Source organism: Triplophysa rosa, linkage group LG24, assembly GCF_024868665.1.
Source record: "Triplophysa rosa linkage group LG24, Trosa_1v2, whole genome shotgun sequence".
NCBI lineage: Eukaryota > Metazoa > Chordata > Actinopteri > Cypriniformes > Nemacheilidae > Triplophysa > Triplophysa rosa.
In genome coordinates, this window is record NC_079913.1 from 10,470,427 (window position 1) to 10,486,965 (window position 16,539).

General features: G+C 38.4%; 1 protein-coding gene across 4 annotated transcripts in view; it reads right to left on the reverse strand.

The window, feature by feature from the left end:
• The window catches only part of ppp1r12a (protein phosphatase 1, regulatory subunit 12A), a 62,967-nt gene extending 46,826 nt beyond the window's left edge, over nt 1–16,141 (reverse strand). For 3 of the 4 annotated variants that reach the window (XM_057323895.1, XM_057323896.1, XM_057323894.1), the window contains exon 1: nt 15,805–16,141. In XM_057323895.1, the coding sequence (XP_057179878.1) occupies nt 15,805–16,041 (237 nt within the window). In that variant the 5' untranslated portion in view covers nt 16,042–16,141. The remainder of the gene's footprint in view (nt 1–15,804) is intronic. The other variant, XM_057323897.1, reaches the window with a different exon arrangement.
• Between the last annotated feature and the right edge of the window lie 398 nt (nt 16,142–16,539).

A 16,539-nucleotide genomic window follows, 5' to 3' on the forward strand; every position in this document is an offset into this window, starting at 1 on the left:
TTTGGGTCGTGTGTGTGTGGGCTGACTATCATCCATGGGTGGATGAAGATCACTTTCAAATTTTGCTCCGGAAAAAAAATTAATAAACACTTGCTTCCGGTTTCTTTCTGACGAGTATTTGTACCTTTTCCACTTTCTTTTCTGTTCCCACCTTCAATTACGGTCCGATAAGCCGACATTCATAGAAATGTCACAAGAACACACCTAAAGCCATCTGATGAACACCAACAAATAAGAAATAAGCTCATAGAAGGTCATAAGCTACCCTGGAAATGTGCATTAGTCTACTGTGTCTGTATATATACTGTATTTCGCACCTCTTACAGCGACTTGTGGTTCCTCACCTTTGATCTGTGAAAATCCCAAACAAGAATATCGACATCTGATGACCGCAAGCTATGAGCTCTCAACGTTTGATTGGCTCCATCTGGAAAAAAGCGTGATTCACAATCGCATCAGCCCCCGTGACGTCTCACGCCCACGTGCGTCGACAGCTATCAGAGAATTGCCAACACGCTGGCCGCTGCTTATGTGCCTCTGCTGTGACTCAAGCGTCGATGGTGGTTATTAAAGACCAACAATGGTGATTTTTTATGCCCGTTCTCATGAGGGTGTTCAACAGTGGGTAAAAGAATAGTTGTTGTGACATCTCACTGCCTGTTTTCAGCCTTCAACCTGCAATTTTACACCAGCTTCAATGCAAAACAGCATATAAAACTGTCGCTACATGCTAAGTCACGTATGAAAACTGTTTTTTTTATCTGTATTACAGTCATTACTATATCACAAATGACTGTATCATTAAAGTAAGTTGTACTTTGCATTAAAGCATTCAAAATATGTTTCTGAACAGGATTTAGCTGTGATTATATCCGATAACACATGTTTAATACAACTGTCATTTTACTAAGAAGCATCCTACACATAGCTGTTGTTGACAGGCGTTTCATGTCATAGCTATTAATACAGGACCAGAAACACTGCACGGACCAATCAGCAGGCAGGATCAGAAATGACCATTTTATTTAAATTAGCTTATTTATTATATCTGAATATTTCAAATTATTTAAAAAGTATTTTTTACATGGATGCATTTTTTTCTGTTGCAAGATGGATGGAAATTTTTGTGAGAAACTGTGCAATTTTAAGCAGCTATATAATCTAAATCACGATTCTTCCCTCTAAAGGAATAAAACTGGTGTGTGAGCAGAGTGTCTTCGAAAGCTGCTTTTTTTCTTATTGTGAAAAAAGTGTCACATCATTACAGTCCTCCACAAACAGTAAATCCCATTTCTGTAAATAAGTCGTTCAGATTCGGCTCTTTAAAAGCTGTTTGAACTCCTCTACGAACATATTATAAGTGTAAATTTTAGGTAGGGCACTTCGCTCCATGCCTTTACGAGTTTTTCCCAGAAATACTGCTTATAAAATAGTCACCTTCATCCTCACATTAAATGGCTACATCAACACAAACACTAAATAAATTTGGATAATCCCAACATAGGCTTCGACAGATATAATTCTGAAAGACAGAATGTGAAGCTGGACTCAAACTCGCAAACACATTGAGCTCCCCCTGCAAACATTAAGCGGCAGTTCTTTACTCAGCTTGGCTGGTCTTGTCTAGGAAAGCATAAATTGACCACCTTCTAATAACATGTAGCAGGATCACAGATGTGTACTGAGCCGTGAGTATGTAAGATCGCATGAATGCTGTTCATCACCGCTTGCAGAATAGCCAGATGAGACATAACACAGGTGATGTCACTGCACTTGGATTTGGACTCAGAGCAAAGGACATACCTCACTTCTGAAGTCTGTCCTCATAAACAGCCAGTAACCTTCCCGAAACAAAACTTCATAGAGTGCCAGCTTTAGTAACCACAAAGGTGCATTATAAATGAATGTAAACATACATATCGGCAACAAATTCACTGTATGGTTAATGGGAAATAAATACGGCACTGTTTAGAAATGTGACCAGGTTGCAAACACTTCAAGTAAATCATGTTAACTGGAAGGATTACAAGAGCCTGAATACTTTCGCTTCTACGTTTTCCTGGAAACAGACACAGAGAAATTACATTAAGTAGCAATCACTCAATAGCAGCAAATGGCTCATGAAGGTTAATGACATTCAGAAAAACACTCATCTTGCACCAACCAATCAGAAAGCCAATCTAGCAGACACTTGTTGTTGATTGGATAATGCTTCCAATCTCACGCAAAAGGTTAAGATGGTAATTCTGTGGGTTTGTGGGCTACGGGGTGGGCTTCAGGCTCTAAAACATTCCTCAAGAATTCTTGTGCATCTGCAAATCTCAGGTTAACCAGTTTGAACCTGCAATGACGCTCGATGGCACAGTTCACCTGCTCCACCACATAGTCATTTTGGTAGATGACCACCACAATTTGGTAGAAGCTCACAAGAATGACAGGAGATCAAAGGTCCTCTTGCAGGAGAAAGATGTGATGTGTCATTTTTGTATAAATATAGGTCATAAAACCTGACCTCATCTTTAATCATCTCCAAAAAAAAGTGTTTTTATGTCTTTATTAAACTAGAGATGTGAACGGTGTGAACATTTCAGATCACGGTTGTAGTGAACAACATTATCACGGCTTTATTGCCGTGTTCTGGAGATGTCAAAAAAGTACTGATGTAAACCAAATTTAATATTGAGTTTAGCAAAATAAATTAAATAAAAAAAACATAGTATAACAAGAAACATACAACAAACATATGTTAAACTATATTAATGAAGGTCTCACGTTGGCAGCTAATTCAATTCAATTCAATTCAATTTTATTTATATAGCGCTTTTCACAATGTGCATTGTTCCAAAGCAGCTTTACAGGAGCAAATAAGAAAAACACAGAAAGGTAAAACACAGCACAGTGCATGGTGTTTATAGACCAAGCAAGATCATTATAATAAATAATATCTAATAAATAAATGAATAAATAAATAAATAAATGCAGTCTCCCGGTGAGCAAGCCAACACTGCACTGCTCTGCTGTGGCGAGGAACCCAAACTCCAATGCTGAATAATGGAGAAAAAAAAACCTCGGGAGAAACCAGGCTCAGCCAGGAGGGCCAGATCTCCTCTGACGTGTCATAGCTGCACTCAGTGACCCCGACCAAAGCCACCGAGCAACGTCCACGAAGAACAGGGAGAGCCCACCAGCCGCGACCCAGGAAGCCCCACCCGCCGAAACCGTGCAGGTCCAACCCGGTCCCATTCCGTGATCAACAACAGACAACAGAGGAACAACCAGGGAAAAGTAGTAATGGCATAATTAACTTTATTCCTCTGTTGTCCGACATCGACCACAAAACAAGACCAACCAGACCAGACCCACACAGTCCCAACAAATGAAACGCCCCGAACCACAACCAACAAGCCCCCCTACTCCCTACAACACCCACCCAGCAACCTCCAATCAAAGTCACTGAGTGCAGCTATAACTTCAAACTGCTGTCGTGTGATGTAAGCTAAACCAATAGGATTGAACAAAAGTCATAAAAAATTGCCATAGCTCTATGATACATATCTAACTGAGCCACTCCAAAAGTTAGTTTTCTTCTACTGAATCAAATCTTTTGTTGATATACTTCGTTTTTTAACATTGCTGTTAGAGCTTAGTAGGGCTGTCACGATTATTAAATAATCGTCTCATCGCGATTGTTTGACCTCATCGCAATGATTTCGGATCATCGCAATTATCGCACATCTCTATAGAAGACACTAGGGGGAGGTGTAGTGCATCTGCATATTGCATATTTTAGTGTATATATTGTTACTAAAGCATGGTAATACTTGTAAAATGTACCACCACAACACAATCATTTAAAAAAAAACTAAAACATATACAAATTACCTGCAGTACAATTTAATATTATTTAAGCAAATCTCAGTGTGAAAACCAGTCTACCAAAATTTCATTAACACACAAGTAAAATTTTACTGTAGTCTTGCAAGTGAGAAAAAATTTGAAATCAAATTTTAATGGTGGCTTCAATTCACACCTGATCAATTTACTTCATTTACAAGTATTTGGTGGTTGTATTATTGACAGGTAAAAGCCTAAACCTTAAATATATGACTTTTTCATATAATTTTTTCCGATGTATTTCCAAGAAAAAAACATAGTCTTGTATTCAGAACAATATGGTCGTTTCAATCGCTGAATCAAAAATGAATGAGAATTAAATGTCAAAGCTCAAAAACAGACAATTAATCGCCATAATCGACAAAGCCCTAAAACAGACAATTAATCGCCATAATCGCAATGATTTATTAGACAATTAATCGTCAATCAAATTTCATAATCTTGACAGCCCTAGAGCTTAGGGCTGCAAATAATTATTATTTTGATAATCGATTAGTTGGACAATTATTATTTTTTGATTAATCGGATAAAAGTTTAATTAGATCTTTTTCTCTACTGCTTGGAAGTAAAATGATACGTAGTATTATAATACCGACTGCATTATTCTTCAAAAAAAACGTATTCAGTTAGGATGCCTTGAGGGTGAGTAAAACATGGGGAAATTTTGATTTGGTAGTAAAGTATCCCTTTAAAATATATCACTGTTTGTGTGTGCTTGTGTTTTTTTTTTTTAATACTGCATTTGTCTGTTTGAAGTGAATAACCAATTAATGCTAACTCAATGGTGAAATACTTTTTTGTACATGTATGAATTTTTGTTTGTAAAAAGAGGTATAAATCTCCAAGGTCGATTTCATCTCAGCACTAGTTCAAAAAGTCAGCATTGCAACCTACACCAGATCCACACTTTTGGTTTAGTTACATCACAAATACTGAAACCAAAGCTTGGCTGTGCAGTTTTCCCTCCCAATCCCACTTCAAAAGTGACTTTAAAAACGGTGAGAAAGATGAGTCATGTTGCAAGACAACAGATGACAAAACACTGTGGCGCTACTTCAACAGCACAGACTTCCTTTCCTTGATTATGGGTTTCTTTCAAACATTCAGCTGAAAACATATCCACGCCGCCTGCATGACAGGGCCAAACCTGCTTATTACAAACTGTACAACATGAACGGTTTACGTGCGGTTTCTAATGTTAGAATGTCAATCAGGCAGTTCACAGACCCATACTGATTATGACTGTAGTGACTAGAGATGTGCGAGACTAATCGACTAGTCGTTTAAACGGTAAACTCCTACTAGTCGACATTGAAAACAACAGTCGATTACACGAAAACATTACACAAAATATGTATTGTAATGTATCAGGAACAAAATGTTTTAATTTTGGGTTAGATCTAGCGTGCGTTTGCTTTGTGCCAATTGCAGCACGCTCAGAAATGACTACTTGAAAGACGAGTTGTGGTGGTGTTTTTAAGGAAGAAAACAGGGAAGGTTTTACAAAAACTATTTCATATCAAAGTGGCATAATAATAATTTCACTGGAGCCATGCGTAACCATACTGTATTGGGTTCTTATTGCAGCGATGCGGAAAATGCATTGGAAGCGCGGAATGCAGGCATAAAACGAAAAAGTAGATAATGAGCTAAAGCTACATACAGTTATGTTAACAATACTTAATAATAAATAACAATATTTTAATATTTAAAATGCATGATTATCACAAACAAAGTGCTTGAATAAATGATTGCTTAGCACTGTTATCTGTGTGCCCTTGCAGAGTTTGTGCAGATTCCTCAGACGGAGTTATTGTTCACAAACATTGAGCCCACTTTCATCTGAGCATAATGCTTGCATTTACTCAACAAGAACATGTAAAATAACATTAACATCATAATCACATGCGGACTCGAGTGTTTAGCATATGTATGGTTCTATAAATAAGTTCATATGGGTAGTAGGGCTGTGCGATTTGGGGAAAATATCTAATTGCGATATTTTTGACAGACATTGCGATTGCGATTTGATTTGCGATTTTAACTTTTCTAATTCAAGCTTCAATTCAATATTGTTGTGTGGAGCACAGTATGGGTATAGTTACCCTGAAAGAAAACAACAACAAAAAACATTTAATTGTTTCCATTAAAACCATTACAAAATTAATTTTTGTAGTGTGCTTTGGGCATTATTCAAATCGGGCTTACTGTTGTTCAATTGGTTCCCAACTTCCAGATTACATCACACCAATAGAATCCAAATAACAGTGTACACTATTATAGTTTCCATTAAAACAAATACAACTCCCATTGTAACCCTTAAATCCATAACATTTTCTATTGTGTTAGTGAATTATTAAAATAGTTCATAGTTTACATAGGCTGATTTATTATTTTTTAAGTATGTGGGATTTTTTAAAACAAATAAAAAATGTGCTGAATGTTTAATTTCATCCAAGTGAAATTAGCAAAACAGTTAGATAGAATTTACATTTGTTTGAAACGCGGAGCTAGGCATGAGTTTACACAGGGTGCGCGCGTGCGTCAAGCCTCGTCCATATTGCCAGATGCCCAAGCCGGACTCAAGTACTATAAACGTCATTACGAAACAGGCTGTGTGTGCGCGTCAAGTTTAAACGGCTCGTCCGCGAGACGCGCGAGTATGACAGGCTGTGTGTGCGCGTCAAGTTTAAACGGCTCGTCCGCGAGACGCACAAAGCGGGGAAGAGTCGCGCGAGTATGACACAGGCTGTGTGTGCGGTCTTCTGAATTGGACGATTCTTTAGTATTTATTTGCCTAATATGATCGATCTGACTCTGCAGATGCCATAATAACACACACTGTCTCTCTCCTGCCTTCTATATGTTTGTTTTTTTAATGACGGACGTTTATGCAGTTGGCTGGGGCAGTGCTGATTAGGCATAACGGAGGTGCGCTCACTCAGTTGGTTAGCAAGAATGCCACTCAAAGCGGGCTTGGAACAGACGCGTTTCCTATTTTTCACATGGCTTCCACATCGCAGCCTCTTGCGATTAGCAAATTGCAACGTCTCACATCGCGATTGCGATTCGATTTCGATTAATCGTTCAGCCCTAATGGGTAGTATGCTTTATTAGCGCCTTTTTCATTCGCTCTGCGTGAGATCAAATGCATTCTGTAGCTTGTTTTGTACTTTGTGTCCATTGCTTTCTAGTCGCTTTTTTGTTTACACACATTGCTTTGCTTTATAAATAATAAAAACATGATATAATGTACTGGCTATCGTGTTTGTTGATAGGCTATAGACTACCCTAATTATAACTTGTAGGCTACTTAAATTGCGACAATTTAAAAAGTTATGTTTTTTTCATACAACAATGAAATGTTTTTATCAACAAATAATGAAACATAAACATTAATTAATTGTTATTAAATATTTTAAGTTTCATGATTTCAGAGTAATAGACACACTTTTACTAAAATGTAACTTAATTTGATTACTAAAATTTGATTGTACATTTAGAGTCCGAAAAAACAGAGTTAAAGGAGAAAATAAAATGGATATTGTATAGGCTACATATTTTAAGCCCAGGCACTGACCAGCTAAAGCAAACAAATGCTCATCGCGTCACTTCTTGCAGCCACTAAAATGATCCAGTCACGGTTGGCGCATCAGCAAATGCAGAAATATTAAGGATCATAACATAAGGAAAGTGGAACACATATACCTGTTTTAGCTACATTAAATATTGTATATGAACAGTTTGATTAATAGCCTACATTCTTTAGTCTTTAACATGTACATACTACGCAAAGTTTTTGGACGCCTTCTGGGCCATTTTAGACTAGTCGACTACACGGTTACAAAACTTTCGTTTAAACGACTGTCAAATTAGTCTTAGCGCACATCCCTAGTAGTGACATGTATAATTTTTGAAATTCTTGCTTCAAAAATAAACAAAACATTGCATTATTTAGTTTGGAGCAAGCAGGGTCAATGTTATAGGCTATCATGGGCATGACAAGATATATGTAGTTGCATGAAAACAAGAATTTACCATGTGTTAAATTATTCTTAGGAAAACAACTATCAAAACAAAAAAATGTTGAGTAAAAATTAATGATGGAGGTGAACGTGAACCTTTGGCACCCTTTTACACAATGAATAATTGAATGACATGCAAATAACATGGGCCCGGTTGCATAAAGCACCTTAAGTGTAATTTTCCCTTAAGTGTGTCCTTAAGTATACCTTAAGTTTTACTTAAGTTATTCACCTATTGTCTTTGGTAAAGGAAAATCACCCCTTAAGTGTCATACTTAAGGGAAAAACTTAAGGTGCTTTATGCAACCGGGCCATGGCCCTAAGCATATGCATATGAGCAACCCTGTAATGGGATGAACCCCGCCCACAAACCAATTTTACATCAATAAACATAAATTATTCAAAACAAAATGGCATCATAACATTTGCTCTTACTGGACCAAATAACGCCTGACTGTAATGTCATAACAATACTAAATAAACCACCATCACCGCTTAATTGAATCCATAAATAATTTCATACCTTTAACACAAAAAACATCAGGTCCACAACCACTAACTTGCCTTCAGCTTTTGCAAGTAATTTTGCAACAACCGTTATTCTTCAGTTATGGTAACGCCAAAGCCAAAACACATTCACTGACATCAGTATTTGGCTCTTAGCAAAGCGAACCATTGCACAAACCAATAGCATATCTGGCCCCCACACACCTAATTTATGTCAGGACTGATTTCCATTCGGTATGTCTTCATAAGCTAGTTGGACGCTTGCAGCTCATACACTGACCAACAGAAAACATGACTTCATCATCCCTTTACATAACTCAATTTTTTTGCACTTGACATTTTATAACAAACATCAGCTAAACTGTCTGGCACGGACATGAGGAGGAATTTAAAAATGCGTTGCAAATTGGTTACATAAAATCTAAAGCCTTTGGAAGAGAAAATATTGTTCTTTGTCTAATCCCTTTATGGTAAATATTAAAAGTTGATTTTAATAGAACATTTAACCTATCACATAAGGGGCGATTCACATTTCGTGTCTTTTGCGCACGCAAGTTCGTTATTTTAAATGTGGACACATTTAAAACACACAGCAGCTAAAAAAAAGCGATTTCCCCAATAATCATCTTGAATTTAAAAAAAAAAAATGTTACCTTGGATGTTTTTTGATGATTCAAATAAAATGTTTCTTCATACCATCTCAAGATGTCTGTGTTTTATTCTCGATTAATACTTAAACGCGGTTATTTTTATGTATTATGCTGTTGTTGGTCTTGCATATTCATAACATATCACCAAACATGTTCTATATAGTGTACTTCCAAGAATAACACGCACAATTAATAAATTATTCACAATTTCCTATGACAAAGATTTATTTTTCGAAGTCTAAATGAGATATTAAGCATATAAAGACATGATATTTTAGTAATCCACATATATCGTAAATCATTGAAATGTGTTATGAAAGCACAAAACGGTATTGTGCTTTTAATGCCGAAAAAGTGCAGCTCCCCTGTTTACTTGCATTTGTTTACATGCTACTCTTGCCACGACCGATATGGCGGCGCCGTTGACGTAACAGCAGCTGACCAAAGCACCCAATGCATGGTCTAGTTATTTCTTATGACTATGGGAAACACTGTATGTTAACCATTATACATTTTTAAAGGGATACTTTTCTGTCATCATTTACTCACCTTCGAGTTGTTCCAAATTTGTAGAAACTTCTTTGTTCTGATGAACACAGAGACAGACATTTGAAAGAATGCTTATAACCAGACAGAATTTGCCCCCCCCCATTGACTACCATAGTAGGAAAAAATACAATGGTAGTCAAAGGTGCCCCAGAAGTGTTTGCTGTCCAACATTCTTCAAAATAGGGCTGTCGCGATAAACCGACGATCAATATCACGTGATTTATGCACAGCTTTTGAGTGAAGTACGGGAAAATGCTGCTGCATCCGAAAGCCAGAGGGCGCTCTTGTGCGGAAACTCCAAATACGCACTGCAGAAGAAGATCATAACACCTTCTAGAATCTAGGAAATGCCTATGGACATCTTTTTATCACTGTTACTCAAGCCTCATCAGGTATTTTTATGATAATAAAGTTTATTTATAATGATCATGTTTGACGGGTGTTGCTTTTTCAAATGCACATTTAAGCGACTCAAACTCGCACTGCTTTTAGATCGAGCAGCATTTACTACTGATCCCAGAGCCGAGCTTCACGGACAAGCTACGCATTAAACAAAATATCGACACATTGCATATCGCAGCCAGCTTGATTTCAATAGGATTTAGTGGTATCGCGATAAATTGTCATGCAGCCCTACTTCAAAATGTCTTCTTTTGTGTTCAACAGAACACAATTTAGTCATTTTAGTAATTTTTCCTACCATAGGAGTCAATGGGGGGCAAGATCTGTTTGGTTATAAGCATTCTTCCAAATATATTTCTCTGTGTTCATCAGAAGGTGAGTAAATGATGACAGAATTTTCATTTTTGAGCGAAGTATCCCTTTAAGGGACGGCCTTAAATCCTTTTATTTTCTTCAAAGGTTGAGCACACAGCAGCACAGCTCCCTGTTTCCCAGGCTAATTTAAGGTCCATTTAAGTCCAAATTACCCTGTCCTGGTTTTAGATTTTAGGCCATGATTCAATCCGTCGTGTGGTTTAGATTAGCCACAATGCTCCCGTTAAAGATTCCTTTGATAACATGGGTTTTAAGGACTTAAAGGTGTTTGTGTAAAGTATATTGAATGGAACTGACAACCAGTCCAAAATTAACTTTCAGCCACACCTGCCAATGGTGGACCAGTCACAGAAATCCAACACCTGTCGCAAAATTGTGAAGACTTCTTATGAAGATAGTGATCAATCTTTCGTTTTATTCTGATAGCTCAACACACAATACATTTAATACATAAAATATGACCAAATTTGTCATAAGATTGTTTTGAACTGTTTGACGGACTCTTACTATGAAAGTTACTGGGCAATTTTTTCACCAAAATCTATTTTTACTCACATTTGGAACTTCGTGAGTGTTAAATTTGGACCCTGCTGACAACACAGTTTACAAACCACTGAACCATGTTCCTCAAAATGTCTCCGTTTTTTTTACCATCAGTAGAACGCAAGACAAAAAGCATAAAAGGTTGGGTGCAGGTGTGTTTCCATTCTCACACACTTCCTGGGGATTATAGCAACACAAGAATCGCTGGGCCTTCTACGCTGACTCACATCATGAAGAAAATAACGACCTCTCCTGAACAAAAGTTCATCACAAACAATCCTAAGCAGTCTTTCTTTTAGTGTCTACGGCAGATATCAGCTCTGACATGCCAACTGGGCGGCTCAGACACAGCTGAGAATCTTGGGATAGGCATATTGTGCAAATTGTTCTAAACAGAGGTTTTTACGGCGAGATAAACTTCATGCTGTTGCAGTTTTAATTTGACGCTAAGCCACTTTTCAAAAGTCATGCAAGTCCCACCTTGAGGTAAATAGTCAAATATTATCATGCCATCTTTGTGAATCACGTTTTCGTAACACAAAAAATGCAACACTCATCCACAAAATACAGTCCGGCACATCTACCTCAAAATGACACATTGACGAATGAAAGAAACCAAGCGCAAACTATTGTTTAACCTAATTGGCACCTCAATTATGCTTCATGATGTTTGCCTAATCATCGCAATGTAATGGCGAGCTAAAATGGTGTGACCGGAAAGGTGGTGGTTCTTTTGGTGGGGGGTGTATTTTAAGTGACAGCTGAGGAATTCTGGGTCTGCCATGGTTTCCAATAAGAGACACGACAGGAATCCAAGCACAAGACAACACAGCCGAAACCCTTCACTTCACACCCGACACCGCATATCTTCACCTACCTTACTCAAAATTACCCGAACCCTGACCTCACCGGTGACCACACTACAGACGAATTCCATCAATGCTGTAAATGACTCAAACGTTGCCGCTACGCTTCGACATCAGACAGACTTTCTGCGTAGGTACATCACAAATTCAAAAGAAACTGAACCTTTAAAACACACAGCCTTGGAAAAATGTGAAGGAAGACACCAACGCTTCAGGCCTCGGGCAAAATCTGCTGTTTCTCACCTCTATTTGCATACTGCCTGTGCAAAGCCATTCAGCTCCTTAACAGAAATGAGAACAAATCACAAAAAAGTGGAAGATGCAGAAAAGATACATTTACTCACCCCCATTCCAAACCAGTATGACCAACTTTTATCTACAGAACACAAAATAAGATATTTTTAAGACCGCTGTTAACCAAACAACACTGACCGCCATTGACTACCTTAGTATAGATACAAAACCACAGAGACATTTTTCAAAATATCTTCTTTTGTGCTCCGCTGAATAAAAAGTCATACACAGGTTTTGAGTAACATTAGGGTAAATAATTATTGTTTAAATAATTCTTTACACCATGTGAACAAGCACCAGTCACCATAAGCTCATGTCAGGTTTCTTAACTACAAAGTCGAGCACTTCAGAATGTGGGTTGGCTGGGTGCTAAAGTTAGCGTTCTTGCACTCGCCTGCAGGCCAGTCTACACGTGATATTTATAACCCAGCGTCCATACTGCTACAATAGTCACTAGAACCAGCACACCATGTCCCTCCCTAGATAAACACAGGAGTGCGCTGAAGGTGAGGATCCCTATCATGCCAAACAGAAATGGTTATGCATAAAGATTGCATGGCTCCAATCTGGAAACTGTGACTGTGAGTATGTGTGAATGTGTATGGAACCTGTCAGACAATCTTAAATGTCAAAAGACTTTTAAATGCTCCAATTAAAATGAGTCAGATTATAAAAGCGCTTTAAGGTGAGATCACTTCTGCTTTACAATAAAACGTCTGACTGTCAAAAAAACCCAAAGCCTAGTTGTGGCACAGTCAAAACATTGCCGTGAGTAAACTACTCTACGTAGGGGACCCAGTTGTCCATTTCCTGCTTTCTAGAGCTAGCGTGTGACATGACGGTTATGTTGGGAGAGCTCAGGGCAAGCATTTAGTTTTTATCTACAACTTCTTTTGACAGCTGTATTTAAACATATTTATATGTATAACATATACGTCTCAAATTTGACATCCTACACACCAGTCACGTTAAGCATTACAACAAGCCAGCGCTTAGGTCAGATGTATAGAAATAGGAACAGGTCCAAAAAAGGTCGACGGTGCACAAAGAATACTGTGCATTTAAACCGAGAACATTATAAAGAGTAATAACTCATTCTGAAGATGTCAAACAGAGAAGCACCTACCCAAGAGAAATCTTCAAGTTAATGCTGTGGCTTTCACAGGTTCATATCTGTAAAGACCCAGTCGAGCCACACAAGGCCTGCATGAAACTATTTCCTTCCTCATTTTCTGATAGTTGGCCGTTAAACTTTTGTCATGTCAGTAGCGGGTAGCATAGGTTTGCTTGAGCAAATGTATGTCCACATGGGGAGGGAGGACCCTTCAGATCAGTGAGTCTAGTTTTGCTTCAGCACCCAAATATAACAAGGGAAGTCAAGGGACCCAAACAAATACCTAAATTGGTTTTAGAAAAAAAACGGCATAAGTCCAACAACCATACACAAAGAAGTTAAAGTAACAGTTCTCGGAAGAAATTTGTTTTCTAAACAAAGAAACTCTTAACCCCTTGATTGTAAGACATAAGTCGTTTTATGTACTGATTTGCATGGGGTTAGGACCTTTGTGGTATTTAAGGTGGGTGTGTCTGTTGTCTGGTTGTGGGCAATGCCGAAGGTCATGTGCTCTGGATGCGTGCATATGTGTGATTATGTAATTATGTATTTAATGAAGAAAAACAATGAATTAAGGTGAGCAGGATACTACTATTGTAACAATGTCTAATTCGGCGCAATTTATAGAATTCAGACTCTCCTGATTCATTTCATTTTAGGATGGATGGTAAAACCAACAACTGTTATTTTAGCCAGAAAGTTTGAAAAATCTAATTCTATAATAAATTTAATTTCCAAAAAGGTTAAGCATGAAGACAGTAAAACCACCAACCACAATCTGCACATAGTAAAACAATATTCCAAGATGTGTAATAATAATACCTGGGAAATGCATATTTACATTCTCATGGAAAACTTGTATCACATAAATAGGGCTACAAGTTGAAATTTGCACCAAAGTTTGACTATCTACACAGGCTTTGACATCAACAACGAATATCAACAAAAGTGTACAAGTTTTTATATTCTGTTGTCACAGCTGTAGCTGTTTATGAATGTATAAATAGCGTAACTTTAGCACAACTAGACAAACTTTTTTTCAGTCCAGAGATCACAATGTTTAAAATAAATCTGAACCATTTTCTATGAACCCATTGCCCACTGGTAGTCACAAGCAGAAGTCTCTTCTTGCTCACATGTCCACATATATAAACACGCACACCAGACCCAACAGAGGAAAAAAGCTTCTGCAGTCATGGTTAGAGTTGCATCCAAATTCTTTCCTCCCCCTGCCTGAACACCAGCCCAAAAAAAGGCAAGTGTTTTAAACCCACGCCGGTGAAGACAACCTCCTGCAGTCACATACGGCAACATAAACTCTCAAAGGCTCACTCAATGGATTTAACAAACTTGCCAGTAGTTCTAAAGCATTACGCTTCTGGTGTATGCTCTTTATAAATAATTTCAGGATATTTATGCAGAGTAGTAGTGGTTAATTAATGCAGTTTATTGCATTACTTTAGGGGCTTTTTCAATAAGTTTATCCCAAAATCCGACTGTAAACACAGCTGTAAACATATCTATGTAGGTTTTGAAAGATGCATAAATAATACACCAGGTAAATCAAACAAAGCCCATAAATTTAGCCACAGAAATGTTTTATAATGCATATAGACAAAAAATTTATATTAATGGACTGAAAGTACATCCGTTTTCAGCTGCCTGTAACCATTAGTGGTGTGCATTAGTGTGTCAACAGTTTTAAGAGTGAAAAACTAAACCATGTGACACTTCTTTTGCTGATGTTTATGGTCAAATGCAAGCAAATTCTAAATGGTGTACAAAAGCACACCCTCTCAAATATCAGGATAGTGAAGTTTTAACAAAACGTGCCTTTTTGATGGTGCGTGACGTAACGCTCCCCAGACATGACGTCACATATTCTGAAACTGACATGACATAAATCTTTACTGTATTATGTAACGCGTCATGTTCTGCTCCGTTTTAAAGCCAATGCGTCTTATCTAAGATCACAAAATACATTTTTACAACACATTCAATAAACCACATAAGTTAGATATTTACGTATGCAGCTAAATGTGTACGTTCTTTGCGATCTCGCTCTGGAGGACTTTCCTATGCAAAACCCCCACGTAGAAAACGTTCATCACAACGTCTTTTGACACATGAATAAACTGCAACTCATCCTTAGACAACTATGCCTTCCCGCGTTACATAGAAATATACACTTTGCATCGTTCGTGTGTTATTTCAACGGAACTGAACTGCCACTATGATGATCATACTGATCTGACCGTGAGCTGAGCGGCTAGCTGGCTAAAGCAGCAGCTAACATGCACACACACCCGAAAATCAGACAGACAGCTTCCTTCCTGCCTTAACCCACTCGGATAAACACACATACGTGCACTCCACCATCATCGATCCAACTTAATTTGCATTCAACGCAAATATACAGGAACTCCCATTTCAATCAGAGCCCGTTTAGCTTCGGCGGCTACATGGTTCCGCAAACGGCCCGACGATGTTGATGAAGATCTGTCCGGCTGAGTAAACACACATTAAGCCAGCGACTTCCCCATACTCGTTTCCGTGCACAACAGCTCCCGATCGGCCGCTCTTACCTGGTGCAGGGCGGTGAGTCCATCTACATTGGCGTAGTCGATGTCAGCGCCGCGGTCGAGCAGTCGCAGCACCTCCTCCGTATCGCCGCTCGAGCAGGCGGCCAAAAACACGGCGCCATCGTCGAACTTCACCTTCGTCTTCTTCTTCTTCAGTATGGGCGGCTCCATGTCCGTCTCCGAGCCTATCCAGCGCTTTAACTGTTCGTTCCGTTTCTGCTTGGCGTCCGCCATCTTCATCCCCTCTAGCCTGGCGCTTCTTGTCGCTCTCCGATGGAAGATATACTTTATACTGGCAATAACCACACAGCGCGTTAGTGTGTGGGAGGGGACAAAACGGGAGGGTGGTTAGGCTCAAAAAACGTATCGGCTAGTTACGCCGAGATCTCGCGAGAGGAGTCGACGTCATCCCCGGATCTGCAACATAACGTCATATGTATACGGGGCGTCAGAGAAGAATTACACAGCGTCGGAAAATGAGTCAAAGCGGTAAAATTACTAAAGTGAATAATGTGCACACACATTTCTTTAGTGTACATGACATGCAATGATATGTAGGTTATGTTTACACAATTCAAAGCATGTTACTTAGAGATAGTAGCCTAAGTAGTTTGTGCTTCAGATTGCGTAATAATCGCTGAGGAAAAGTTTACTCGTGAAAAATAACCCAACGAAAATTACAGAAAAGTGACAGTTTTTGTCAGTAATGTCTGCAAGTTACATGGTGATACTGTCATT